Raw genomic sequence first — 27449 nt, 5'->3', positions numbered from 1 at the left:
GGAGTCTGTACTAGTCTTATTAAAATGTAGGTAATAGATTTTGATCTGTAAAAGTAGGTATATTAGCTGTATGAATTAAAAACTAACCTATATATTCTAACTGATTACCACATGTTGTCCAACTTTATTCAATAGTTTATGTAAAATCAGATCTTCAGCAGGGAATAACATTTAGGTCCAACAGGGCAGTGAAGCATGAAGCGCCTGTACAGTTTTTTTTTTCCTACTAATGTTTATGTCATGCTGCCAGGTTTTGCTAATTAAATTTGGTTTATTTGGAGCTTGACCTCAGACAAATCTAATATACCAACCATGGCAAGTCAAGAGTTGATTTAATCCCTGAAATAAGGGTTGAATGGCCTGACAATGAAAGGGAACGGGAGGACGAGGAGGAATTAACAGTTTCGCTGTGACATATACCTGGCATGCTCGGACTGTGACTCAGTAGAGAAGAGAGATAAAGAGGAGCTCTGGCAGAGGTGTTGGATGGGCTGATGTGCTTAATGAGCTCATCTGTAAACAGATGTTAGCACTATCTCGGACAATTAGTCACAACTACCAAAGACTAGCACCATTACTGTGTTTGGAGCCCATCAGTCAGACCTTAACAGAGAAACTCAGGTGGCAGAAAGCAGAGTCCTGAGTAAAGGACTAAACTAGGTTTGATGTCAGAACTTATGACAGTGCTATGGCCGGCAGTGAGTTTTCTGTCAAGGCATGTCTGTAGTTTTTCAATACTCAAGCACAGCTCAAATGTTCACAGTCTTAAGCCATAAAGCTTGCACATCATAAATGTAACACTTGGTCTGAATAGGGTTACCTGAAGCAGGAGGGGGATGAAGGTCTCGATCTCCAGAATCTGAGCAGCTTCTTCCATCAGGATGTTGTCATACTAAGAAAGGCAATCATCAATTTCAACCAAGTACCTATAGTAACTGCAGTAATAACAAGCTTAGCCAGGTTGTTGTCTTTATGTCAACTGAAAAAAGCGTACCTTAAATCCCAGCTCCACCAGGTCATGACGTTTGAGTGCAGCATGTGTACAGGTCATGGCAATGATTTTGGCTTCCTTCACAAGCAGATACTTGGAGCGGTCCAGTCCACTTCTTAGCAGCTCAAAGGCCCTAAACTCCTACAGGATAAACAGGAGAAAAGGTGAGGATCCAGTCAACCAATGCACACATAAATGTCTGGGAACACAAATAGCAAGAAGAAATCAACAAAAAAGAGCAACGTCCTAAAAGGTAATTAAAAACTACTTGTTTAATGACCTCTGGGAAGAACTTGGACAATCATGGATTTAAATAGATGTGTATTTATCTAGTTCTAAATGTAGTTAAGTTTTACTTTCATGTTTTATACAGTGGGGTTGTGAGGGGAAACTTAAATGGCATTCTGACAAAATGATGATTACTGGTAAAGATGATGGATATGGTGATTATAGGGTGAAATAATCACACCTCTAAAATAAAGGCACAGTTTAATATTCAGATTCAGTTGTGTCACAAATAAAAAAAATTAGGTGTAGAAAACTCAGTGGCTTAACCCTAGCAGTGGAATAGCTCCAATTGCCTCTACTTTTGATTCCCTCTTACTCTTTCAAAACAAGACATTCATAAACAATGAAGTGATTGGCAACCTACTCGCGCCTTTCATTAAACCTATTGTATATGTAACATAATCCCTCTGCTTCCTATCCTCGTTAGGAAACTGTCTCTTCTTTTTACATGATACAGTGTAACAGAGGTCAGGAAGCCACAGGGCTGCTCTGCGGAGAGTATACTGGGTGTAGTTTGCTTTTCAAAAGCTGCAGCTTGAGGAGCACTTTAGCACAGATTTAGCCAATATCATGGCACTATGAAAACCACGCTGTGGGGAGAAGCACAGAGGGGGAATATGAGAAGGGGGGGCTATATTCAGTTTGCCACACTAGCTGAGTAGGGGTAGAGAAGGGAGAGAGGAAGGGAAGACGGAAAAAGTAGACTCGGACAGCACTGGCATATAAATATTTAATGCGTTACTATTTTAGCATTAATATTAAACCAATCAAAACATGCAATATTGATGAGATCTATTTTTAACCCCTGTGGCTCCAGAGCGGTTGAAGGGTGAAATCAAGACGGTAGGGATTCACTGACACTGAGAAGAGAGCAAAGAGAGAAAAAAAAGTAAATAGCGGGGTAAAGATGTGGTGGGACTGCAGAGGAGGAAACAGGAGATGTCTATACAGGAGGAACCCAGGAGGCACACTTCGTTGCTGTATGTCTAGCTAGCAATACATTCTTTGGCTATTCCTATGACAGCTTATTCCAAACTGATTTTACATTTGAAGTGGCAGACAGATAAGCAAATTAGCCAGAATGTTGCATTGTCTACCCTGCACCATAGACAGCAATACCTCCCAATAGGTGTACAGATTTCACTGCAGCATGGGTGAGGCTGAGGGAGGAGGGAGAGGTGCTGTGATGCAGTGATACAGAGGCCAGCCAGATAAATCAAGGTCACCACACATGTTGGGATATTACCTCCAGCCAATAACTTCTTTATTGCTTTTCTGAGACCTTCTTGGTGTTCCCATAAATCTGAAATGTTATTGTTATCCCTATAGAAACACTCGATGGACCGAGGTGCGAAAGAGTGTCAAAAAGAGTGAAAGGGAGAGTAAAAAAGAGAAGTGGTAATAGCCTTCATTACTTTGTTGTACTGCTTATCTTTTCAAAATGGTCAGCAATCATATCTACAAATACATGTAAATAGTACAAGTACTGTTAAGTATATTTTATAATGAATCAAAGGGACAGGTGATGAAAACTCAGAGAGATGCAAAAGTGGCAGAAGTACCATCAAATACAGCGGACATAAACCTGTGTGTGTATGTTTGAGTAAAAGAAGGAAAGGGCTAAATACAGTATGTTTACATCAGATTGAGAGAAGTTGGAGAGGATTTTTGCTTCTGTGTATGCCATTTGTCACTGTGAGCATTTGAATGTAAAGTACATTGAATTTAACTTTAATGACATATATACTATAAATAAAATTGTCTTACTGCACTGAAGTAACCTCCTTACATCCCACTGGGTGTTGTTCAGCAGTGAGGGAACTAGTATACTGTGTGTGTGTGTGTGTGTGTGTGTGTGTGTGTGCGTGTGCGTCAGAATCCGGATCGGGCCAAATTTTTCTGTCCGAGTCGAATGCGGGTCAGCGGCGTTAAACACGTCTTGTGTAGGCTCCGTCTTACACGCTATTACTCAACGAACTGAAGTTAGTTGCATTTAATAACTTCTAATGTGTTTTTCGCTGTGGCGGCAGCAATAACAGTGAGTTACCAGCGGAAACACTGGTACCAATACAGGTTTTCCTCTCATACTTAACAATATACAGCTGTGTTAATAACAATGAAAACTGTAGACAAACGTCAGCAGTTTGGACCGGCGGCGCTACGTCTCTCCATGTTGCAGTTGAGCCGTGTGTGTGTGAATGGGGCGGGGCTGCGCGGAGGAGAGATCCAAACACAGGCACAGCTTTACAGAAGGAATGGGTCATGTAACGCAACATTAAACCATATTGATTTAAACATCGCTTCATTCGTGGAGAGGCATTGGATGTGAGGACGTTAGGTGCACCAGTGTGACCTAGGAAAAATCTTAGTCGCACCCTTAGAAATTTTGGTCGCACTCTAGAGCCCTGTAAGCTGTTAAAATGTTCAATGGGTTAACCTTTCCTGACTGCTTCGTTTCCGACCGTGATCAGAAAACCAGGGGAGACTTGTTACCTCCAGGGCCAACGTTATAAAATGAATAACGTGGGGGTTAAAATCCCGTTTCTGGTGAGCAAATTAATGAACTTGGTTTTCAGTCTGGGGTTTGTCTCGGACACCGCACACATTTTGTACAAAACTTAAACTTATTCCACCAACTCTGCTCCAGTCGCATCTACAACACATCTGCTTCCTCTTTCTCTATCTCTCTTCTGCCCACTTTCCACACGCACTGAGCTCTCTTAAAGGAGCCACAGCACCATTTTACAACAAATGCCTTATTGCGCTGATGTGACCGTGACCGAGCCCGACCTGAACCCGACCATCATTTCTAAATATCTGTCCGAACCCGGTTTGGGTATCCATGACTTAGTGTGTGTGTCATTCTTACCTCCAGCTGGGTAAATATTTTCTTGATGTGGCGGTAGCAGCCCTCTGCGATGTCCATGTCCTCTTCATATGACCGGCCCTTGAACACAGGCTGGGGGGCGTTGGAGAAGTACTTGTGGAAAGGAAAGTGTGCAGCCACAGCTTGCACCTCCACCGTCTTGGCCTGTTTAGGCCTGACTTTGCTCATGTACTCTTCCCAGCGAGATATCACCTGTGGTAGGGAGGGAGAGCAGACATACAGTACCGTCTGAATGTAAAGAGGCTGAGCTCCAGTAGTGATAGTCTGTATTTAGTGTATGTTAAAGATTCCCACACATGATTGTGGCTTGTATGAATCTGGGTTCTATGTGTTTTTGTGTGATCACCCAAATACAAACTTGGAATTGTGACAAACAAAATTGATTGATATCTTGAATTGTTTGATTGACAAACAATCAACAAGTGCCTGAAAGGTGGAGTGGGTTGGTGTGCATGACTGGCGGTATTGAAATTATACTGACAGAAAAATCATACCTGTTCACACCAAAGGACTGTGGCAGCACAGTGGTGTTTACATTTGGACAACAACAAAACAAGTGTTTTAATTAATGACTTGATTTAGCCATGACATAAAGAAACACAACAAGGTACTTTCTGGTATGCATGAGCCTTTACTTAGGTGATGCCTTTCTGAAGTCTACCAAAATGCAAGCACACAGTGGGTGTTCTGCATGGCTCTGCCCAGCCTGTATTTTCTCTAATATTATTTGACTATAGCAACACAAATTAACAAATGAGAACAGATAGCCTCGCTCGTATACAGGTGCCCCTGCTGAGCATTTAATAAACCAGCTTCAACCAAACAGCGGGGAAGCCTAGTTCTATAAATACCCCTATGAAAAACAACATTAATGAGTCTACTAGAGGACTCAGCTTAATTGCACTATTAAGATCACCATCGAAACTAAGTATGTCTACATGTGCATCGTTATCACTGATCACTGACGGAGTTAGTCTGCTAATAGTCACAGATTCACTACTCTCAGCTTCTTGACATTTACATCTTCAAATGTCACAGAACTACACTGTTGGCCAGTTTTTAGAGCTAAAATAAACACAAGAACTATACTAAAATGAAGTGTGGGTTGAGAATCCAGTCTCCATGCAACATCAAATTAATGAGGAACCAAAGTGGTGTGTGCGTGTGTGTGTGTGAAAGACAACTGACAGATTTCTGGCAAGGTGCAAAAATTGCAGCCTGAACTATGTAACTGGCATCTTTACACTGCTTTTATACTGTATGTCTCACATTGCTGTTGAGATGTGATGTGATACTTAATGACTGAAAAGTTTGGATATTAACTTGAGCTCCCCATAACATTGAAGATGACTGCTACACACCACACTTCTTTATGTCACAACTGACTCTAATGTCTATTTTAGAACCATTCCAAAGAAGCATAGGATTGCAAGTAAGTAATTGTCTGCAGTAGCATTTCTCTTGCAGCACGAGAGGACAGTGATAATTAGGTAACAGGAATAAACAGCCAGGCTTGAGACTGTTTCTAGGGTATTTGCAGTGTAGGCAAAAAGAGTGTGCCTGGGGAATGAAAACTTTGATAATGTCTGGGTTTGATTGCCGTGTATATATATCCGAGGAACAGGACAGGCAATTCAGAAATCCATTCTAATTCATTCAGCAAAATATCTTCTGTATCCGCTTAACTCTCTCTCTCTTTGAAAATCAATATTAATATCCAAACACCAATTTCAAGGATTTTGAGAGGCAGAAAAACATCTAAACTTTTTAAGGGTTGTTTTGCTAAACTGTATGCAATTAGGAATTTTACATGGACAGTAAACACACTCTTAGCTTGAAGTAATATTATGCACAGTATGAACCGATGCTAAGTGCAAAATCAGAAGCATAGCCTACGCAACATTGGTTGACAATAACATTTAGTGAATTTCTCTGTGCAGTGCAGAAACATATACACACATAGTTTTAGTCTTACCTGGTAGAGGTAGAAGTGTCCAGCAGTCTCACAGGTGTAAGAAACATCTCCCGGGACATCCAAGCTCTCCTGTAATCTCCCCACTTCTCTGAGGAGCTCCAGTCTTCTGGATAGGACATAGTTTACTCGGCCATATCTGGAGAGAGACAGCACAGCATAGTTAGTCAACAATCTGCAAACATTTTACCATGTATTATTACCGTAGGGGACAAAAGGTTAAGAATGGTACAATGATGCAAGAAGATTCATGTTTAAGGTTCAAATGGCTGATTCTAGAATTAAATGCATAATCAGGTCATGGTCTCATTTCAAAAATACACTTTGCTAATGCTGTTACGCTAATGTAATGTAAACTTCTGATGCACTGAGTAATCAGAATGACTCCTGTCTGTTCCTGTGCTCCAGTAGCAACTGACCCAGGTTCATCGACCTACATGCTGGTGTGGCAACCCCGACCGAGACCTCGGACAAACTACGGTGTATAACAAATGGGGACATTTCTTCTAATTGTGGATTTAGATTCTGATCAAATATAGATAATTTTCTGCTGTGGCATCAGCTTGTTAAAATGGCTATGAGTGGATTAACTGAACAGAGTTAACAGTGATTATGTGATTTTTGAGTTGTCGAAATTTTGCTGTAATTACTGATATTGTGTTTGCGCCATTGGCTGCAAGCAGGTGAGAAAAAGCCTGGTCATGTAAAAATATATTGTAAATATGACCCAATGGAGTACAAAGGTTTAAATAGGGCAATGACTGAGACGAGACAAGCAGCACACAGGAAGTGGGAGGGGTCACAGGGTAATACTAGAGGTGATCTCTATTTTTAAACCATCTGCAAACATCCTCAGTCAGCAGATGACTCAAAGACAAGTCACAGTGGACTGCCTGTTTTGCCTGAATAAAATTAAATACAAATTAGGAGTGACCTTGCTTCCCAGGACCTGTAATGAATTTAGCTACTGAGAGAGAAAAACCAGAATAGACACACAGGTGTGAAAAAGGGCATTTATCGACATAATTGCATTTTTGTTGTAAAATCCCATAAATATAAGACTTGCACACAAGAGCAACAACTGTGCTTGAATCTGAATGAGGAGGCTGCATTTCCTTTCCAACAAAAGCAAAAGTGGTATTATGACATTTTCTTGACAAAGAATTAGGGGTGTGACGAGACACCCAGCTCACGAGACGAGACACAAGATTGGGCTCACGAGATCGAGACGAGATTTTAACACTATTTTACAGAAAACCACTATAAAGAAATAAGACTGGAATCGAAAGTCCCAAAATTAAAACCCAGCACTGAAAGGTTTTGCCACAAACTCGGATAACTGGCTTCTCTCCTGTATAACTAACAGTTACACTGTTACTTATTCCATATGGTGGAGAGATAGTCTCTACACTCAGAGAACCAAGGTTACAACATAACTAAGGGTTTTCTGGCAGTAGTTGAGACCAAATGTTTTGTACTCGAATATTTTACTATTGTTTCACATTGATTACGTTCTAAAGCACAAATAAATTACCATCAAACACTCAAAAGATGATTTTTTTTTGAAGACTGATGCTCTTTTGTCCTGTGCATTTTAGTAATTGCAGCAATAAACAAGGAAGTAGACTACTCTAGTATAAATTTATGACCATTATAGGACAAACGGAGAACATTTCTCTTTGTTTTTAGTATCATTAAAAGTAAAGTTAGGTTTTGCTGTCTGCCCCCCGACTCATTTTTACAAAGAAAGAGTGGTCTGCGCGAGACAGCGCCACAGTGAACTGCACGCTGCGTGTGTGTCTCGGCCAAGAGAGAGAGGGAGAGCGGCGGTTCTCTCTAACGTTCTAACGCTGGGTTTTACAAGCAGCTATTTTATTGCGCGATCGCTCTGCGATGAGAACGGGTGGGCGATCTTCTATGCTAATTTCAAGGCTGTTGCTCTGCACTTGTGTACTGATATTGCGAGACACATTTTACCGTGAAGAGAAATCTCGTTACAATTAATATCACAAGATCTTGTCACACCTCTACAAAGAATCTGTTTTGACCTAGAACCTATGGTACAAATATAGACTGTCCACATCTGAACATACGACTTGGTATTTCTTGAAGATCTCCCCTATACAAAAACCAACATGCACTCCCTACAATCTCATTAAAACAGCACAAAATGCATCATGAAATGCAGGGAGGCATTGATAATTGATGGTGCTGTAGTTTTCCCTTTGTTGTTAGGAATTCGGGGGAGCACTGCCTTCCATTTTGCAGCTCGTATATAGTGTTAATTAAAACTCTCTGGCTCTCTCCTCTCGCTGGTGTCAGTGGGGTGGAAGGAGTGTGGAGTCTGCATGTTGTTATGAGGCAGCCAGGCAGGCAGAATATATTAAATGCTGCTAGCTGAAGCTCTTTCTTTTATGTCAGAGTTATTTGCTGCATAATTAAAGAATGTAACAGACTGCTTCCATGTGCAGACACCTGTTCACATACACTGCTATTCATACTACATTCATACCCTGAAAGTGAGCAGTAATCATACACAGAGTATAGCAAATGCATGCATAACCCCTCCCTTCCCCCACTGGAAGTGTTGCTAAAAGCTATAGGGTGCAATTTGCTCAGTGCCACAGATGGATAAGGTGGTAATTACCAGTGTAGGCTACATTATATATTAACAGCCTAAAAACTTAATTAGTATTCAATAACACTGCCCAATTTATATTTAGGAGCAGGCTAAAAAGCTTTGCAAGCTAAAAAAAAAGAAGGTTCTGGCGGATTCATCTAATAAAGGTGTTAAATATAGCAGCAGTCATGTAGAACTGTAAATGTTTTGGGTATCTTGAGATAATCTCTCTTTACCAAGTCTGCCAGGAGTGCTTATAGTGCGCTGCCCCCAAACTTCTCTTTTACTGGCTCACTCTGTCTAAGTAGTAAGGACTGAGTCACTATCCTTCAAGGCAACACACACACACACACACACACACACACACACACACACACACACACACACACACACACACACACACACACACACACACACACACACACACACACACACACACACACACTTGCCCCCACCAAAAATGTAAGTTGGCCCCTTCCTAACTGAGCTAAATGAACATTGTAAAGAAAATAAATGTATTTATTCATGCAATTATTTATTTATGTGTATTTATTCATTTAATTATTCAGTCTTATTGTTGCAAATGTATTATTCATTAAAAAGGCCTAATGTATTCCTGAACTTGGAAAATTACATCAATATAGCAACTTCCCTGTTTAACTTATATTAGTCTCGCTTTGCCAGACCATCCTCCACAGCGCTGCGAAGGGGGGTCTGGCTAGTCAACACAGCATTCCAGGATGGGAGAAAAACGTGCTCTGGTTTATTGGCATTTCTTTAAACCGATCACAATCGTCTTGTACTAAGGGCCGGACGGCGCCATGGTGAAAAGCCTCGGGAAGGAACTTGTTTGGGTGGAACATGTGTACATTCAAAGGTTGTTTTAGTCGTGCAGAAAACTCAGATTGGACAGATAGTCTAGCTAATTGTCTCAATTTATCCTGCAGAGATCTGAGGAGCAGTTAACTAAAATTCCAACACAAAGAAAGCAGAAGGAAACTGACATCGGCAAAAAGACATGCATCCGGTGGAATTTCCTGCGGCACCGGAGCAATCCCGGAAGTGGAACGCCGTGGTTATAGACTAAACTTATATCAAACGGATCCAAACATTTTGTTTAACATAAAAATTATTTGGACATTACATGAAATATTGTGGATAAAGCATATGTTTGTATTGGTTTGGTTTTTATAAGGTTTTTATTCTGGTCAGCCATAACTAACTACAGACTTACAGTATGGTAGTGGTATTTGGATTAATACTGCTTCTTGACAAGTTTTCATCAAAATGTCCAGAGCGAGTGATTTTGTACTAAATTGTTTAGGAAATGTATAATTATTAAGGATATCAAAATTAACGTAATAATAACGAGTCAACGCAAATTCAACGATTAGCGCATGCGCGTTGTGATTTGGGCCCCGCTCAGTAGTTTGGGAAATATATATACACACGTTTAGTTAAATTTTACAAGTATAAAGTGGGACACTACATTGTGTTAATATTAGTTGTTGTAATGTTAGATTCAGGTCAATATGCCGATCTGTTGTTGCTTGATGGGCTTGAGTTTGCCATATTATGATTTCAGCATATTTGGGGAGCATACGGTACCTTTGAGGTAATTCTGGATAATATTCTAGACAGCATTTGTCATTGTTTTGGATTGGTGCAATAGAAATAAACATTTGCATAAAGCAAGCAGATTTGTCTGCTCCCATGCTGATAAGAGCATTCAAACCTTGAAGAATACCCCTTTTAAAAAAGGTCCCATAGCATGAACATTACACTTTGAGGTTTTTAAAGGGTTGATAGATTGATTATATAGGGTATTTCACACTGTTCCTTAAGGTCTCCTAATGGGGTATGTAATATTGGTTGGGCTGAAAATGGCCTGGTTGATATTTTATTGGCCCTTATGCATCCCTACCACTGCACCACGGCCGCAGCACTACCGGGGCTCTGCGGCCGGCTGCCGGCATAGCTATAATATATTTACAGTTTGAATTTCGTCACGGCACTTATATCACAGCTAGCCCAAGGTCTTACAAAGCTAACCGTTGTGTCCGATTTCAATTTAAGGCATTTTTGTGAACGTCAGGGGTCTTGTTAGGAGGAGCAGCTAGCTAGCTATGTGTCCCATTCAATACAATGGGAAAAGATCCCGGCCAGCTAGCTACACTTTCAGCATAACTATAGTATATTGATTACATTTTATATTACAGGTCCCCCAAGGTCTTACAAAGTTTAGCTAACATTTGTCAGATTTCAATTTAATGCATTTTTGTGAATTTCAGAGGTCTCGTTAGGAGGAGGCTAGCTAGCTCTCATTGATGGACTCCAGCTCACCGCGGGCTCTATCAATGAGACTCGCGGACAAGAGGTGTTTATTTCCCCCATCGTTTATTTAAATAACTCAACACACATATCCATTATAAGATTAACTGGAACCTGCGGTCGGGCCTAACAAGCTCACTGACCGGGCTCTCAGTCACACACCGGCCATTTAGCAGGAAGAGGGGAGGGAGAACAGTGAGCTGCAGGTTCATATTTAAGCTTTACATTTTTCTCGCATAAAAAAAATTTCAGAAGTGAATTTTGTAATGGAATAGCAGAGATCTGCGCGACCTAGATTCAGAAGTCAGTTGTGTAGCCTATGTAAATGTTGGGGAGTGACAAAGAGAGAGACTAGAGCCAAATGAGTAGGAGCCGCCGAGTTGACGTCAACTAGGCGGCTTGTTGAGATTTGCCCGTTTTCAGAGGCAGTTTCAAATTGTGAGATTTGCAGAGGAAAGAGGTTTCATTGGGATTTTGAGGTTCTATGCATGTCCTATTTACCCACCAAACTGTCATTTTTCAACTATGACAAGGTAAAATCGGTTTTGCATTCTATCACCCCTTTAACATTAATACGCGTTCCCCCAGCCTGCCTATGGTCCCCCAGTGGCTAGAAATGGTGATAGATGTAAACTGAGCCCTGGGTCTCCTGCTCTTTTCAAAAATCATGATCATCAACATCATATCTATGTCTCTCTACACGGCTTGTTGCCATCCTCCTACTAAGAATGGTATGAGGTCAGTTCTTGTGGTCCAGACCAGTGATGAGAGGGTTAATCAGACAGGAATGCCTATGAGTGCAGGGCTGTAGGGAGAGATCCCTTACACTGGTGGAATGGCCTGAGGGGCCAACAATGTCTAATGAAGATAAACCAGGTCCATGCCGTGGCATATGGGAGTATCGAGTAGCCCTGTCACTATGTTGGCTCAGACTGATTACGTATGTGGGCAGCTGGACTGCTTTTGTGTACGTATGCGTGTGTGTGTGTATTGTCCGCTTTGCTCAAAGTGTAAGGGTTGCCTCTGCAATGTTTATGCACTATAAGTACGTAACCATTTGTTCAATGCACCACAGATGCATGTGTGAATTTAAGTTGTCTCAATTATCACGTGCATTTCTGTTGGGTCAGGTACATCTATCTGTGTGTGTCCTTTCCCTCTCCACCTGTCCCCTGCTGTTATCACCTGCTAAAGTCCTTCTCAGTCTCCAGCTCCTCTTCTCCGTGGCCCAGACGCAGGAGGTGGCGCTCGTCGATGTCTAGAGCCATGATCTTTTCAAACAGCTGGTTCAGAGCCTGATGTAGAATGAACCATGGAAACATGTAAGCATGATCTGACATGGAAAATCATTTCATTAACGTGTGTGTATTTTCTCAACAGTACCTGTTTTGACTTGTGTCTTTTTCAATCTCTATTGATTTGGTTTCATATATATATGTATATATATATATATATATATATATATATATATATATATATATATTTTGAGGTATTTATAATGCTATCAAGAATGTGTCAATTCTTGTATAAGGAATGTAAATGGAAGGGGGGGGAACTATTGCAGGAGAAAAAAGTTTTTTATAATTATATCCAGCAATGCTTCTTGTGGCCAAGGGTCCTTTTGGCACTGGTGTAAAACAACAGCAGATTACTTTATGATTAAATTCTGAGGGGAGAGGACCTGGACACAAGGGAGCTTAGATATTAATTTTCCTTTATGGTTGAAATATAGTCATTGCCTGATTAATGGGCAGTTCTGAGTACAAGCCCTAAATTCTCCAGACAGCTTCACTGTTTTTTGAGTAGGGTGTTAGGGAAACTTTTCATAGCTTAGTTTAGAGACATGCTGAGCCGCTTTGGATGTAGATGTGCTGTGTGTGTGGTGGGTTAACCTGGTTAGAGTGTGTGACTATGAGGGTCCTCTGCTCAGGAAAGTTGTGATAGAGGTTTGAGATGATCTGAACAGCAACATCTGTCTTTCCGGTACCTGGTGGTCCAACAACCTAGAGACACAGCAGGAAGTGAAGAAGGGGGTGGGAAGAAAGAAATGGAAAAATATTAACAGAAAGAAGCAGAAGAAAAGCACAATCAGAAGTTAGGTCGCAGGGGAAAGGCGCTTGCCTTGGAGACACCCTAGTGGTTGTGACAGCTAGGCCCTGGGCATGTCAGAACAGGCTAGGCTGGATCCCCATCGTTGGCCGTGCTAAGATATACAATGCATCAGGGCTTCAGTGTTGCCTGGCATGCAAAGACCCAATGACTGCACGGATGGGCAAAAACACAGAGATACTGAAAATGGAGAAAAGCTTTAGGAGGCATACGTATCTTTCAAGCCTTCCTTTTGTACTTGTCGTCTGAATGCTAGTAGCACTTCATCTATGTATACAGTTTACCATGATATTGAGCCCTATATTTACCTGGGGGGAATAGCATATAATTTACTAAATAAATATGTAAAACAGTCTTAGTATGGGTTAGTAATTTCTGCTAAAATAGTAAGCACACTTAGATATTCCTGCATAAATCAGGAATATCTAGATAATCAGTTTCTTGGTTCCCCTACATAAGAGGGTGTGTGTGTTTGTTATGGCTGCTAACAACATATGCCAAGGAGTAAGGTTAGAGGGGGTGCGGAGAGGAACGGAGAAAGGCTTGCATGTAGAGTTGTTTTACAACCCTGCTGATAGCCTACTTGCCATATTTACCTAGGCTAGCTGCACAATAAATTACTCAGACCCTGCTGCCAGCTTCCAATCATCACATCAGAATAGCAGTTTTGTCAAAACAAGTGTGTTACACTTCTGTTCAGATGACAACAGCAGGCTAAAATAACAGCTGTGGATGTGCGTATGAACTGGGTGTATCCATAGCTGTAATATGTGTCATTGTATGTGTGGTTGACAATGCCAAAATTACAGAGAGGATTTCAGGGGAATCTTTCATCACTCTACACGAGTGATGGAGATAGGGATAGCTTATTTACTGGTGAGGAAAATCTCTTGGTGTACATCACTAAGATTAATAGTTGCAAATCTTTGGCTTTATACCAGCAAGCTAGAACAGTATGCATCTGCAGTATCAGCATCAGTGGACTGACTAGAGGCATTACCCAGACAGCATCACACTCCTGGATATGCATGATGATTTTATAGGGATGGGTTTAACACAGCTCGTCCTCCTAATTAAGTCTACTACAATAAGCTTTCTCCTTTTCTATTAGAATACAGTTAGAAAGAAAAAAACAAAATGAAACCTTAGGATTGACTGTAGTGCTATCAACTTAATCTTCCAAAGAAAAATAGATAGGGTGACTACACAAGTATTCCATGAAAGCCAGATATCCATGATAACTACTTATGCTTACGTATGATTGGTTGAGTCCGTTGAAATGTCAAATAGATCATTTAGATATTGCAGATTTTCTACGGGTGGCTTCTATTCAGTCTTGAAACTTATGCCAGAAATGTATACAATAAAACCTGAAAAAAACAAAGTCCTTACCATGGTGAGTCCTGGCTGCATCCCGGCTCGAATGGCTTCAATCTGAGTAGGAGTGAACTGGATTGTATTCCTGTAAAACATGTAGATTGCTGATATTAATAAATCAAGTAATTAGTCAGATTTACTTAATAGCCTTGACAGCATAAACACATTTGTTTTCATGCTTAATGCCGTAAGTTTTGTTGTGTTGTTTTTGGAGACCATCTTTAAAGATTGTTAAGTCAGGGCGTCTCCAAAGGCCTCGTTGTTCCTATCAACATTTAAATATCAAAGTGCAAAGTGGAAATGCTAAAACACCACCAAATGAGTCTTACATTTTCATGAAGGGCAATTATTTTGTGGTGTTATAATTAGTACAGGAATAATAAAGCCTATTCTATTCACCTTTAGTTGCATAAAAAATATGTAGGCATAACAACAACCAAAATAGCACCAACACATTACATGGCAAACAAGTCAGAGCAGATAGCATGGAGACAAGCACGGACAAACATAAAAATAGTCAGGGCCACAGTAGGGCACCTATAATAAGCCTCAGTGCTGTTTTATAATAAAAAGATGTTTTGGATATAGGTTAAGGACTTAAGGTATGCTCAGTACACTGACCTCAGAGAGAAGTCAAAGTTTGAAAAAACACTGAACAGCCTTTTGACCCCTAACCTTGTTGAATTGTGAATGGGAAGGCCTGAGTCTTGGCCTTGACCTCTCACCGTTTGGGCTGGTTGTAGGGATATGGGCCACGGTTGAGGGTGACATAGGGCTCAACGATCAAGGTCATGCCCTCCTGTTTGTCTTCCACTTCCTCATCAACCTTTCTCTTCTTAACTTTGTCTGCTTTGTTTGAGATGGGAAACTTGATTCTGGGAAAGCAAATGGAAGAAGATGGATTATTATAATAAAATATAATACAATGCAATATGTATGTATTATCATTTGTATCTAGTAAGCAAATTATACAACAGCAATTCAATAAAATATGAATGTCTATACATTTCCTTTGATCAAGGAAAATCAACCTCAACAAAACCGTTCTCTTTATCATTTGATTCTTGGATCTTTGACTTTCACCTGAAAGGGAAGACTTGCAGATCGGGGTTCTCCTCTGTGACCTTTATGGTGTAACCAGGGAAACACAAACGTAAATGGTCCAGGGACAGAAAGGTGTCATTGAAGTCCAATGTGGAGATCTGATTAGGCATTTTGGAGTAGTGGGCACTGCCTGGGTCGCCATAGCCAAGGATGATGTCGTGAAGCCAGTCTGGGACAACACACTCTGTGTTCATCAGGTTTCTGATGGTCTCTAGCACTGCCTAAAACAGAGAGACAAATGTGAGCAATGAGGCACAGACAACAGACAGCCATCCCATGGTTTAGCTGGATAAGAATAGCTTTGTGGTTGGCTGATGGAACAGCAGGTAATTTGTATGTCTGTCAATTATATTTTAATGAACTGCAAACTGTCTTAATACCCTGAGCATCTTGTTTACTTGTATCTATGTCACACATCAAAGATGGAGAAGAATGTTTCTTGAATACCCATTAGTTTCTGCTCTTTTCAAATTCATAAAAAAAACAACAACTTCAAAATCATCTGTCATTGCTCTGGCTATGAAAGACAGAAATGGGTGTGCAGAATTAGAAATAGCAGATTTGACAAAGCTGCAATGAGAAGCTCTCAAAAAAAGGATGTGATAGACAGCAAAAGGCTTTTGTGCATGATTAAAATTCGAAGAAAAAAAAAATTAAACAAAATACAGTTAAAGAACATAAGAAGATAAGACACGTAACAAAAGTTTCACACACTTGCATGGATAACTTTACTATGACCTGATTTGTAGAAATATTAACAGCTGTATCTCTCTTAACCTTTTTCTTCACAGCAGTTCTGCTGCAGGCACCTGAATGTTACACTGACAATATAACATTGCTACAGAAAGCTCTATGTTGGCTTGCTACCACAGATGGTTTCTTAAAAAGGTGAGAGAGAGGTGGAGGTACATTTCACATGACTACTTCTAGTGAGACGTGTCTCTCATTGGGATCACTGGGAGGGCCTTGAGTGGGTGGTAATCTCAGAGCTGCCCTGGCCCCAACCTTACAGCTACAATACCCAAGAGAGAATAATATGTGCGATACATCACTCTGGGGTGGTGTTGGTAGGACCAGAGCTCAAGGTCTGAAGATAAAGTACTTAAATACAATGTACAGTGAGGGCTGATCTGTTTGCTTCAGCGTATAGTCCAAACCTTGAAATTGTTCTCCTTGGGTTTGCGTCTCATGATGATGTTGAAAGTCTCATATGGGTCTTCGGTGCCACTCTGAATACTGCTGGTCATGTCCTGTTGATACTGGTTTGGGTCCAGCCATACACGGAAGGTTCTGGCATCTCCTCGCAGCTTAGGTTTTGGGTCAGGTCCTAGACCAGAATGGTTGGGGAGACTACTTGTTACAGCGACAGAGTAATAATAAGCTTAGTGATAAATAATAATTCCAATAAATAATAATAATCTAATAATAATAATAATAATAATAATAATAATGATAAATAAATGCCATTTTTCACATCACTGTTACAAAGTGTACAATCTAAATAAAAAATGTAACGTAGGCCAGGACATTAATACTAACAGAAAATGGCAGGAAAAATCTTTAGAAGGACAAAGGTAAATATCACAACTGAATCTAAACCAGCTAATTCTAAAACCATGGTTTCAATAGGAAGGGAAGTTTGGGGTCCCCTGCTGGAGCTGCTCCCCCCCACGACCCGATACCGGATAAGCGGGCGAAGATGGATGGATGGATGGTTTCAATAACAATTTCCATCCTATCCTTCCATTAAAAACAAAACCCTTTAAAAAGAGCTCACCCTGGCTTGCCTTGCTAGCCACAGTACTATGGCTCCTCAGGAACAGGAATTGCTTAGATGCTTGACTGACAGGCCACTGGCTTTAGGCTTACACCCATAGGGAGCCTGTGTGTGGTGCAGCAAGTGCAGCTTTCACATACGTCTAAATAGATTCTTGAATGCAGCCGCAGGGCACAGAGCAGGAAAGTGAAACTCAATCCTGTTGGCCTCTGATGTGTGTGCTTATCCATGTGTACGCCTGTCTGTGCGCACGGGTAAAGCTATGTGGGGATCATCAAATCCCCCTTACTAAAAGGAGTAGTGATAGCTTAAGAGTGGAAGCTACACCCTCAACAACATGGGATAACAATGTGGACAAAGCTGGGACAAGGTGTGTGAACAATTAAAACATGTTACGTGCCATTGTACTAAAAGGTTGGATTAAATCAATACACAATTAGATTTTAACATAGATGCATTGCATTTCACTCACATTGAATTTATGTTTGTAACATATTTGACACAAATATTCCATATTCAAGCAATACAGTTTTTATAAGACAATATGTAAGTCAATTATTACTAGTGTCCCAAAATGCACCTCTCAGCTTGCGTCTCACCTTCGCCAAGTACCCAGTGATTTATGTCTGACCCTACCTACCAGTTACCTATAGTAGCACTTAGGCCCGTTGGGGATCTGAAAGTTTAACCAAGCAGACACTGAAAGACACTGGCAGCATGACTATGTAGAAGGCCCTGCCCTCTACATATTTAATCCAAACAGATAAGAGGGAAAGAGTGCTTCAGTGCATGGACACATGTTCCGACAGGGAAAAGGCGAACACACAAAAGGCCTCCCTGTGACTGTCACCATGACAACACCAGTCTGACCCTCTACCAAGGTTCTGTCGGTGGGGTTCCACTAGGTGGATGGATGTCATGTGTTACTGATGTGTGTGTGTGTGTGTGGGAAGGCAGGGGCAGATATGAGCATACCTTCTTCAATGACACGTCCCTTGTCATCCAGCATACCCTGCACCTCGCAGCCTCTCACGTACACCAGGCCAGTCTGCTCCACAAAGGGCTGGCGCCGGTCGAAGCGTGTGCCGTAGGGCAGGTTGGGCCGCACCGTGATCAGAAAGCAAACGTCATGCTTCCGCAGCCCTTTAGGTAAAAAGGATAGAGAGAGGGGTTAGAGCCAGGGAGGAAAGAGAGAGAGAGAGAGGACACAGGAAGAAAGAGAAGTGACGGGAGGGTGAGACAGAGTAGAGGTGTGGGGGATTTTGGAGATGTGACAGAAACCACCCCGTCAGCATTTGCCTGATCTTTAAAACATGAAGCTCTAATTATACGATGGGGGAAGAGCTAGTACATGGAAGGAAGTAATACTTCATACCTCCACAGAATTAAAAGAGAGAAAGTAAAACCATAAAAGGGTGAAAGTGAAGACATCAATTTGGGCTATTAGGCTTTTTCAAATCCAGGGTTCACTACATTACCTCTACAGCATTAACCCAATGAAAGAGCCCATTTCTTTTCTAAATTAATTAGTGCAATACACCATTGGCAGACATTGGCGTGTGAACATATCCTATATCTTTCTTTGGAGAGCTACAGCAGTCAGCTTGCCAAAAGCTTCATTGTGCTTTCGATGTTCCCAATGAATCAATGTATTTCAAGGCTGACAAGCTTCTGTTAACATTATCTACAGTGCCCTTATCAGCCACACAGAGAGATGGAGAAAAAACGATCATAAAATAAAACAAAGAGGCTCAGTGGTAGAGGCTACACAGAAATAGCATGTCTTCACACAGACATGACTACCTCATGTCTGTGTGAAGACATGCTATTTCTGTAAGGGTCATGAGTCAAGGCCTAGTGGGATGGAATAGAGTGAGTGGTGAGGGAAGACTTTATGGAGGTTATAAACTGCTTACTAGGAGGACTGTTAGGAGACACAATAAGAGAAAATAGAGGAAAAGAAACGCTGTAGCAAGGCAAAATGAAAGGGGAGCGTAATGATGAATAATAGTCATAAGGTGTATGAGGATGCGTTTTGTGATCAATTATCTTTTTGTTTATTTTGCCTTCCCATTATCCTTTGTGAGTAAAAAAATAGAGAATGCAGGACAGCTAGACTGGCATAGCAAATATGAACGTTGGACAGACAAATGTGATTAAAATAAAAATGCATTGACAAAAAATGGTCTACCAATAATGGACAGACACACACATACTATTACCTTCCCACTCGTGCTTAATATGATCTTGTACATTGAGGTTAACAGTGACATCCGCTCGAACACGGGCAGGCCAGCTCTCTCCAATATTGGGCTTGGCAACCTCTACTATGGAAAAAGAGGTGATCATCTGAGCCATCCTGGCCCAGCCCCCAAACACCGCTCCACCGTACTCCGATTGCCTGCGTAGAGGGACAGACACAACAACAACTTAGACAAGCGCTGTGGGCTGTTGTCAAGATTGAAATCAGTTGGATTTAGGGCAACACATGGCACTACTGCTTACTTATTTACTTTTGCAGGAACAACAAACAAGTTGCTACATAAGTTGACATAATGGGAGCACTTATAAAATTCTATTCAAATATTATTAATGCGCCATGCCACCTTGTGAGGTAGACCGAGGATAAGAATCTCCATTCATTGATCTAAAAAGACAAAGTGTAGCTGAGTTAATGGTAGAAATTTGTTCTACCTAGGTAGAAAAAAGAACCAGAGAGCTTATCTGTGTGCCAGAATCCTATTTAACACTCAGAACCTGTAACTTTTATATAAGTTAAACTTTTATTCTAACTATTATTATTGCACTTGAGTTTTTTACAGCGTATTTTACAGTAACCGCAGCCCAGCTGCCGCGCGCATATGTGACGTCATAAAATCGCCGTAACTATTTACTATTTATACCTGCGCTAGTTGCAGTCTTCTCCTGAACAGAGGTGGCGCTAATGAGGAAAGGCTACCGACTTTGCTCTTTCTACGGACTAGAAGAAAAAGAAAAAGATAAACAACGGCAGAACTGGCAGCAGCATTGACGTCAATGCTTCGATTTGATTCGATGACCTACTTGGTCGGATCAAGCCTTTCATTCGCCATAAAAGAACTCATCTTAACCCAGTAAGTTTACAAGAGAGACTTGCAGTCACTCTGAGAGTCCTGGCATCCGGTTGGCCAGGAGCTCGTTCATGCTTCCTGTTTCCGCTTTGTCGCCGCTGAAAAAAAGAAGAAGAGTGGTGCGAGACCTCTGCTCGCGTGCCATAAATCCAGGCCAGCTTGGCTGCAGCTACTGTAAAACGGCTTTACCACTTGCTTTTCAGTATCTATGGCCAGCATTTCACTGCATGTATTGACAATATGAGTATGTGTATGTATCTTTTTAAAAATCTGAGAAAATTTACATTTTTGCACCAAGATAATAAGAGATTCTGGATCAAATTTCCTGTAGCTTTACAGAATTGAGGACATCTCACCATGGTTTCATACGCCACACCACATCCTCTATGTCCTGTCTGATCTCATAGGTGGACTCTAGACGAAAGAGGTTAAAGTTCCTCAACAGGTAGTCATGGAGAGTCAGGAACTGGAGATTCAGCTTAGGTAGTGCTAGACAGCCTGAAAATGAATGAATGAATAGAATGAATAGACAGAGACGGACAGAGTGAATAATAATTTAAATATGTGAGTAATTACACACAGTCATTAAAACTCATAATGTTTTTCTATACAATTACAAAATGACCCAAGTTATATGAAGCTACGTCTGTAATATCAACTGTTTAAAATGTTGCTTCTACACAGACTACTGAATGCCTACCTGTTACAGCCAAAGTAATATACTTAAGGGATTTGGCTTTAAAGGAACACGCCGACTTATTGGGACTTTAGCTTATTCACCGTAACCCCCAGAGTGAGACAAGTCGATACATACCCTTCTCGTGTCCGTGCGTGCTGTAACGCTGTCTGACGGTTCCACCGGTAGCTTAGCCTAGCACAGAACCTGCAGGTAACTGGTTCCAACTAGCCGACTGCTCTGAATAAGTGACAAAATAACGCCAACATGTTCCTATTTACATGTTGTGATTTGTAGAGTCACAGCGTGTACAAAGAACAACATAACATGAGACACAGCCATCTTCTAACTGTAAACAAATTGGGAACTATATTCTCAGAAGGCGAAGCTCAGATACTTCTGCTACTTGGGCGGAGTGATTTGCTTTGCAGCAAGCCTTTCTGAGAATATAGTTCCCGGTTTGTTTAGGGTTAGAAGATGGCTGTGTCTCATGTTACGTAGTTTTTTGTACACGCTGTGACTCTACAAATCACAACATGTAAATAGGAAAATGTTGGTGTTATTTTGTCACTTATTCGGAGCAGGATTGTTGGAACCAGTTACCTGCAGGTTCCAGACCGGCCAACCTTGAACTTTTTAGTCTTCTAGCCATTCCACCACTTTGCTAAATAATTTGCTATATTATTTTGTATTATTAATCTGACACTGCAAAGTAACTAAAGCTATAAAATAAATAGTTAAGTAAAACGTTCAATAGCCTACTTGACTCTGAATTTTGGTGGACTAGAAGTAGCCTAATAAGTAGGATTAAATGAAAAATAAATTTGAATAATTGAATCAAAGTAGCCGACGGAAGACTTACTTTCCACCGCTGATAAAATGTAATATTACGTGTAGCAAGACTAAACATTAATTCTCGACATGTTATCTGTCAGTTGCTCGGTCACATTGCTGTCGCCACTGATAGGACACAGATGTTTTCGGTTACCGTCTGGTTCTGGCTCTGACCACGGGGAACAGTGACGGGACAGCTCGCTTCAACGCAACGTAAACAACTTTGGAAAATAATGTCTGTGTCGCAAATGTATCCGTCATTTCAACCACTGAATTGTAACTTGTTACTCCCATCACTGATGGACACTATGAACGCTTTTTTCTTATCATCCATTTATTTTTAATATCATTATGTTTCGGGGGGTGGGGAGTATTTGTTTATGGGACTATGTTCGTTACCTGTTGCCCCTTTGTGACTGATGTCGATGTCTGTCTTGCACACGGTGCAGAACGCGTGAGGAGGTTCTATATACTGTCTCTGTGAGGTAGCCTGGACATGTGGAGGAAAGGCTCTCTCTCCCGTTAAGAAATCGTTCATATATATTGTCTATGTTCCGAACTTTTTTTCTGAGGCGGTTCAGCCATGCCATGCAAGCCTACTGTTATCCGGACAGCCTGGCTTGCTGAGGCACTGAATTGAATTAAACGCGCAAAGCATTTGGCTAGGAGGGGCCATAGACAGTATATAAGAAGGGAGGGGCAGGTGGGCGGAGGGTTAAAATGCAGCGCTCTGATTGGCCGAAAGCTTTTCACTCCACTCCTCAGCGGCAGAATCAACGTCATAGATGTAGATTGCATAGAAACTGAAACCGGAGAAATGAGAGATGCAACAAAATGCGTACCTAGAGAGCAGCGAATCGTACAAGCGTACTTCAGGGTCAAAATGCGTGCCGAGTACGCAAAATGCGTACATGTTGGCAGGTCTGAGGTTCTGTGCTGGGCTGCTACCGGTGGAGCCGTCAGACAGAGTTACAACACACACGGAGATAAGAAGGGTATGTATGGACTTATCTAACTCTGGGGGATACGGTGAATAAGCTGAAGTCCCAATAAGTCGGTGTGTTCCTTTAAAAAGGTCAGTGGTATGCAAGTTGTTTAAGGTGTCTTTGTCAACTAAAGAGGATTCCCCAAGAGAGGTGCCAGTTCAGTGCCAGATGAGTGCCCTCAGGATAAGTGATAACACTAGGTGCGGGTGTAGACTTGGGAGTAGGAGGCACCAACTAGACACTGAAATTAGAATGCGTGCTCAAGTGCACGTTAACTCACACAGACAGCATGCAAACCCAATCACGATTCACACATGCAATACACACCTTCGCCTGAGTAGTACTCTGTGGGGACGATGTTCTCATCCCAGATTATCTTCTCTGTTGGATAAAGAGGCATCTGGTTAAGTTGCTCAATCTGAGAGATTCTGCGCTCATGACGGGACACCTGTGTGTGTGTGCGTGGCAAATAGAGACAGAGAGAGAGCGAGAGAGAGGACACAGACAGAGAAAAATTGGGTTAATTACCAAAATATTCATCTGTCCCTTTGGCTTAATGTCTATGATCTATATCTTCTCTCTTACTAGAAGACAGACCAGGGAATAAAGAAAAAAGCATTGACAAAATCAGGTCACAACAAATCTGTTACATCATACCCACGGTAAACGTCTGGTTTAACGGACGCCTTTTGTTACTTGTCATTCTCAATGTAGAGGATGCAGCTAGACCTCAGGTGTCCAGTGTGTTTTAAAATGTGTGTGCTTGTTAATGAGCATATAAATAAAGGCTACGTTAAGGGCTGAACTTTTATACATATTTTGGATAATTAAACCATTATATTTGTTTACAAGTGTTTGTGTCTAGAAGGACTGGCAACTACATCATAGGATAAAAGCAACAGTATTATGCAGGTATTATAACTGGATCTTTTAATGTTAGATAAAGATGGTCAACACCCCAGCCTAGTTCAGACCAAAGGTTTGCGAGGAGAAAAAATCGTTTTAGAACATTGCAGGTAAAAGTTGCAGCAATCTGAACCGGCCTGTCAAGCCAGCTGATTGGGTCGCCTGCGACTGAAATATTTTCCCTCTGTCGCTACGGACAGCGGCAGACTTTTTTTTTTTTTTCCTTTCTCCCTTTTCCTTCTCACCAAAACGGACGTAAAAGCATATTAACCATTCACTGACTGCACGTGATCGCTAGTAAACATATTACACTTGCTCTGCTAGTCTATCTTTCAGGACAAGACCCTGTAGCCTGGTGGTGGGGGAGGCGGGACAGCCTCCCCAAATTGTCTGCCCTTTCAAACTCATACCTCGGTGTGTACAGACCTCTTGGACACTGTCTGAGAGAGTTTTCTCCTGTGCAGGACATGCCATAAGTCAGGAGAGGTGTAGTATACTGCCAGAGAAGGCAAATATGGTCGTTTTCTGCAAAAGAACTGCTAAAGTTTGAAGCTGGTTGGCATACCAACTCAACATTTATTTAGTTGTTACTTGTTAATAGTATAACTGTTATTTGTTGAATTTTTGTAGTTATGCATTAGGTGACTTAGGTTTACTTATTATATATTTAAGTACTTTAAAACATTAATATATTGTTACATTTAAATAATTTTCAATTTAAAAAAAAAACTCTTGAATGACTTTATGTCATTTTTCAAGAATCTGTTTAGGAATCGGAATTGTTTTAAAAGTACCGGTTCGGTACCCAACACTAATTTTAAGGCGCTAAAATTACATCGAGTGACAGAGTAGGGATCGGCCGGGCTGATTATCGGGGCCATTATGGCAGTTTGCAGATTATCTGTATCGGTTTTATTTGACTAATAACCGATAGTTAATGAATTAAAAAGCGCGCTACTTTGGCTCTGCTACAGCTCTGTGTCTCACCCTCTGCTCCGGTTTCACTCACCACTGAGTCACACGTAATGTCCCATCCACAACACTATCTGATTGGCTAGATGTTACATGATTAATAGTCAATCAACACTCAACCTCGCTGCTAATAGCCAATCAACCGTTAACAATCTGGCTGCTGCTGACATGCAGAAGCCTCGAGCAGAGGCGTCTTTGCTCCAGTGGAGTTGGTCGCGCTAAGCTTGGGAGGTAGGCTGCCGGAATTTCCGAAGTTAAAAACATAATCTTCCACCCCGAATTTGCAAAAACACCCCAATCCTTTTTTGTGGTTATAATGTTAGCTTGAAGTTTAAACATGACCATTAGCATAAAAGGAGTTAATCAATATGGAGTGATAGTTAAATGTTTAATCTTAAACTAGCATTGGTTCCAGTGCAACAGTGATTTACTTAAGCTTCCACCCTGCAAACAGAAGATTACTCATCCGTATGAGACAATGTTTTCACGTTATATGCAATGTTTGCTGACAACGTTGAGTCTCGCAGCTAATTTGAATGCCTTTGCAAACATCCATGAATTCATTTTCTGGTTCATTAGGCCTATAGCCAGATGACTGGAAAAAAAACTTTGAATGGGTAACGTCAATGATGATATTGCTTGCAATTAAAACTATGACTTAAAATCAATTAAAATGAGGTCCACATTTACCAGCTGCAACATTTAAGTTTGGAATGCATCAATGCATCAGTAGTTATGTATTATATTGAAATGGACGTTTGCGGTTGTTAAATTTAGTATATTTTTTTTGTTACAATAAAATTTACTTAAGATTTTTAATACAAGACATACATTGTATCAAAGTATTTTATTTAAATCTTAATTTTGACTAAAAGATTTTAATTTTACTGTAAATGCTATGGCAGAGTTCTAGTTCTGTGGCCCCTTCCACTTAAACCCACACAGTCAGAGATGTTGGTTGTTGGGGGCAACCTCAGGCGCAAACAAATGAGTACCCTGATATTGTCTTCTGCAACAATCTAATCAGATAATTATGAAAAAGCTCTTCTCAATCGCTTTTCAGAGAGGACCTGGGGAGGGTCTGAGTGGGCAATTATGAATAACCGCAGGGCAGCCTTGGAACAGCCACTTTGATCAAGAGGTCTACAACACATGTGTGAATGTGTACTGGGCAGACTAGCAGGATAAGGGTCCAGTAGTTTCCCAGAAGGGTTTTAAAAATGAAAATTGGGAGAGCAAGGGAAGGGGAACCAGAGAGCACAATCAAACTAGCTCTATCCTTTCAAGAGATAGTTAAAAAAAAGAAAAGAAAAAAAGGCCCTCTATCTCATCAGCACAGTCTTCAATTTACCCTACGTCACACAAATGCCCACATAAAGCAGTAATTGGATTAGAAGGCAAATTCAAGAGGGACGGGCAGCAGAGAGGGGATACTATATGTATTCCAAGGTCAAGGGCTTCAATTAATTACTTTAAAATGAGAAACACAAAACCTATTATGCCGTAGCGCTGACTGGCCAGTTATTGTTCTGGAAAATAACGGTTCACCAACATCGTTCGTAAAGGTGCACCAATACCAATGATGCATCTTTTATAATGCCAGGTGACAAGCACATAGTGCCTGAAGTATTGCTTCATTCCCTCATACAACTACACTTTTTTTAATAAATGTAAATGTCTGAGGCATTAAACATGGTCTAGGATGAATATTTTAATATTTGATGTACTGGAAAGCAATAAGACCATGTTTTCTGCTAAAAATGGTCCTAGTTTAAACCATGACCACTGAGACTTAAAAACTCAAACGCACGCATGGACAATTTACTGAAAGCCAAGACTGCACTTACCAGCAGCTCAAGGAGAACCTCCTTCTCATAGGTGGTGTCTTGACCTTCAGGCAGCTCTGGCAGCAGACACAGATATGAGGCCACCTGGTGGAGCGTATTGGGACTACGGAGAAAGATAAGAAACAAGTGATTAATCAGCTAGAAAAGTTGCATTTGCAAATTAAACATTTAGCTGACACTCTTATGCAGAGCAGGGATGACAGTAAGCAAATAATTAATACAATTGAATAATTATTGCTGTCCTGGTAATGAGTGAAATTTGAAGATTAAGACTGAGTTGGTATGCCAAGGACAAAAGAATGTCTACTCATATGATAAAAAAAAACAAAAACAAAAAAACACTCCAACTATGTATCGTTATTTCAGTGCAAAAAAAATGTGTAGGTTCAGCCTCTCTTTTGGGACACTACCTCCACTTCTGAGAAAGATGATCACCACCACTACATGTGTGAAGCTACACAGCCTTCTCAAATTCTTTGTGCTTGTTAGCACTGCGGCACAAAGAAATTATCTTGTTTGCTTTGACACTCACTCCTGCCCTGTCAGCATGTGTGTGTTAAGGGGCCGGGGCACACTGATGCGACAGGATTATGAAAATCAAAGCCCATCTCCGTCTCAGAAAGCTGAGGCATGGCTCCTTGCATACAGACCTGTTTTAATCA

The 27449-nt window shown here is 41.0% G+C and overlaps 1 protein-coding gene across 1 annotated transcript in view; it reads right to left on the bottom strand.

Moving 5' to 3' along the window:
• The window catches only part of aqr (aquarius intron-binding spliceosomal factor), a 57622-nt gene that overhangs the window by 17722 nt on the left and 12451 nt on the right, over window positions 1–27449 (bottom strand). The window contains exons 15-29 of the mRNA XM_028565700.1: window positions 26788–26890; window positions 23390–23510; window positions 20923–21064; window positions 19679–19857; window positions 18432–18599; window positions 16837–17006; window positions 15659–15900; window positions 15301–15450; window positions 14591–14660; window positions 12982–13092; window positions 12275–12384; window positions 6142–6277; window positions 4149–4358; window positions 995–1132; window positions 821–892 (exon numbers count right to left, since the gene is read on the bottom strand). Coding sequence (XP_028421501.1) covers window positions 821–892; window positions 995–1132; window positions 4149–4358; window positions 6142–6277; window positions 12275–12384; window positions 12982–13092; window positions 14591–14660; window positions 15301–15450; window positions 15659–15900; window positions 16837–17006; window positions 18432–18599; window positions 19679–19857; window positions 20923–21064; window positions 23390–23510; window positions 26788–26890 — 2122 coding nt within the window. The remainder of the gene's footprint in view (window positions 1–820; window positions 893–994; window positions 1133–4148; window positions 4359–6141; window positions 6278–12274; window positions 12385–12981; window positions 13093–14590; window positions 14661–15300; window positions 15451–15658; window positions 15901–16836; window positions 17007–18431; window positions 18600–19678; window positions 19858–20922; window positions 21065–23389; window positions 23511–26787; window positions 26891–27449) is intronic.

The sequence above is a fragment of the Perca flavescens genome, chromosome 20 (genome assembly GCF_004354835.1).
Source record: "Perca flavescens isolate YP-PL-M2 chromosome 20, PFLA_1.0, whole genome shotgun sequence".
Classification (NCBI taxonomy): Eukaryota; Metazoa; Chordata; class Actinopteri; order Perciformes; family Percidae; genus Perca; species Perca flavescens.
This window is presented reverse-complemented; position numbering and strand designations above follow the sequence as displayed.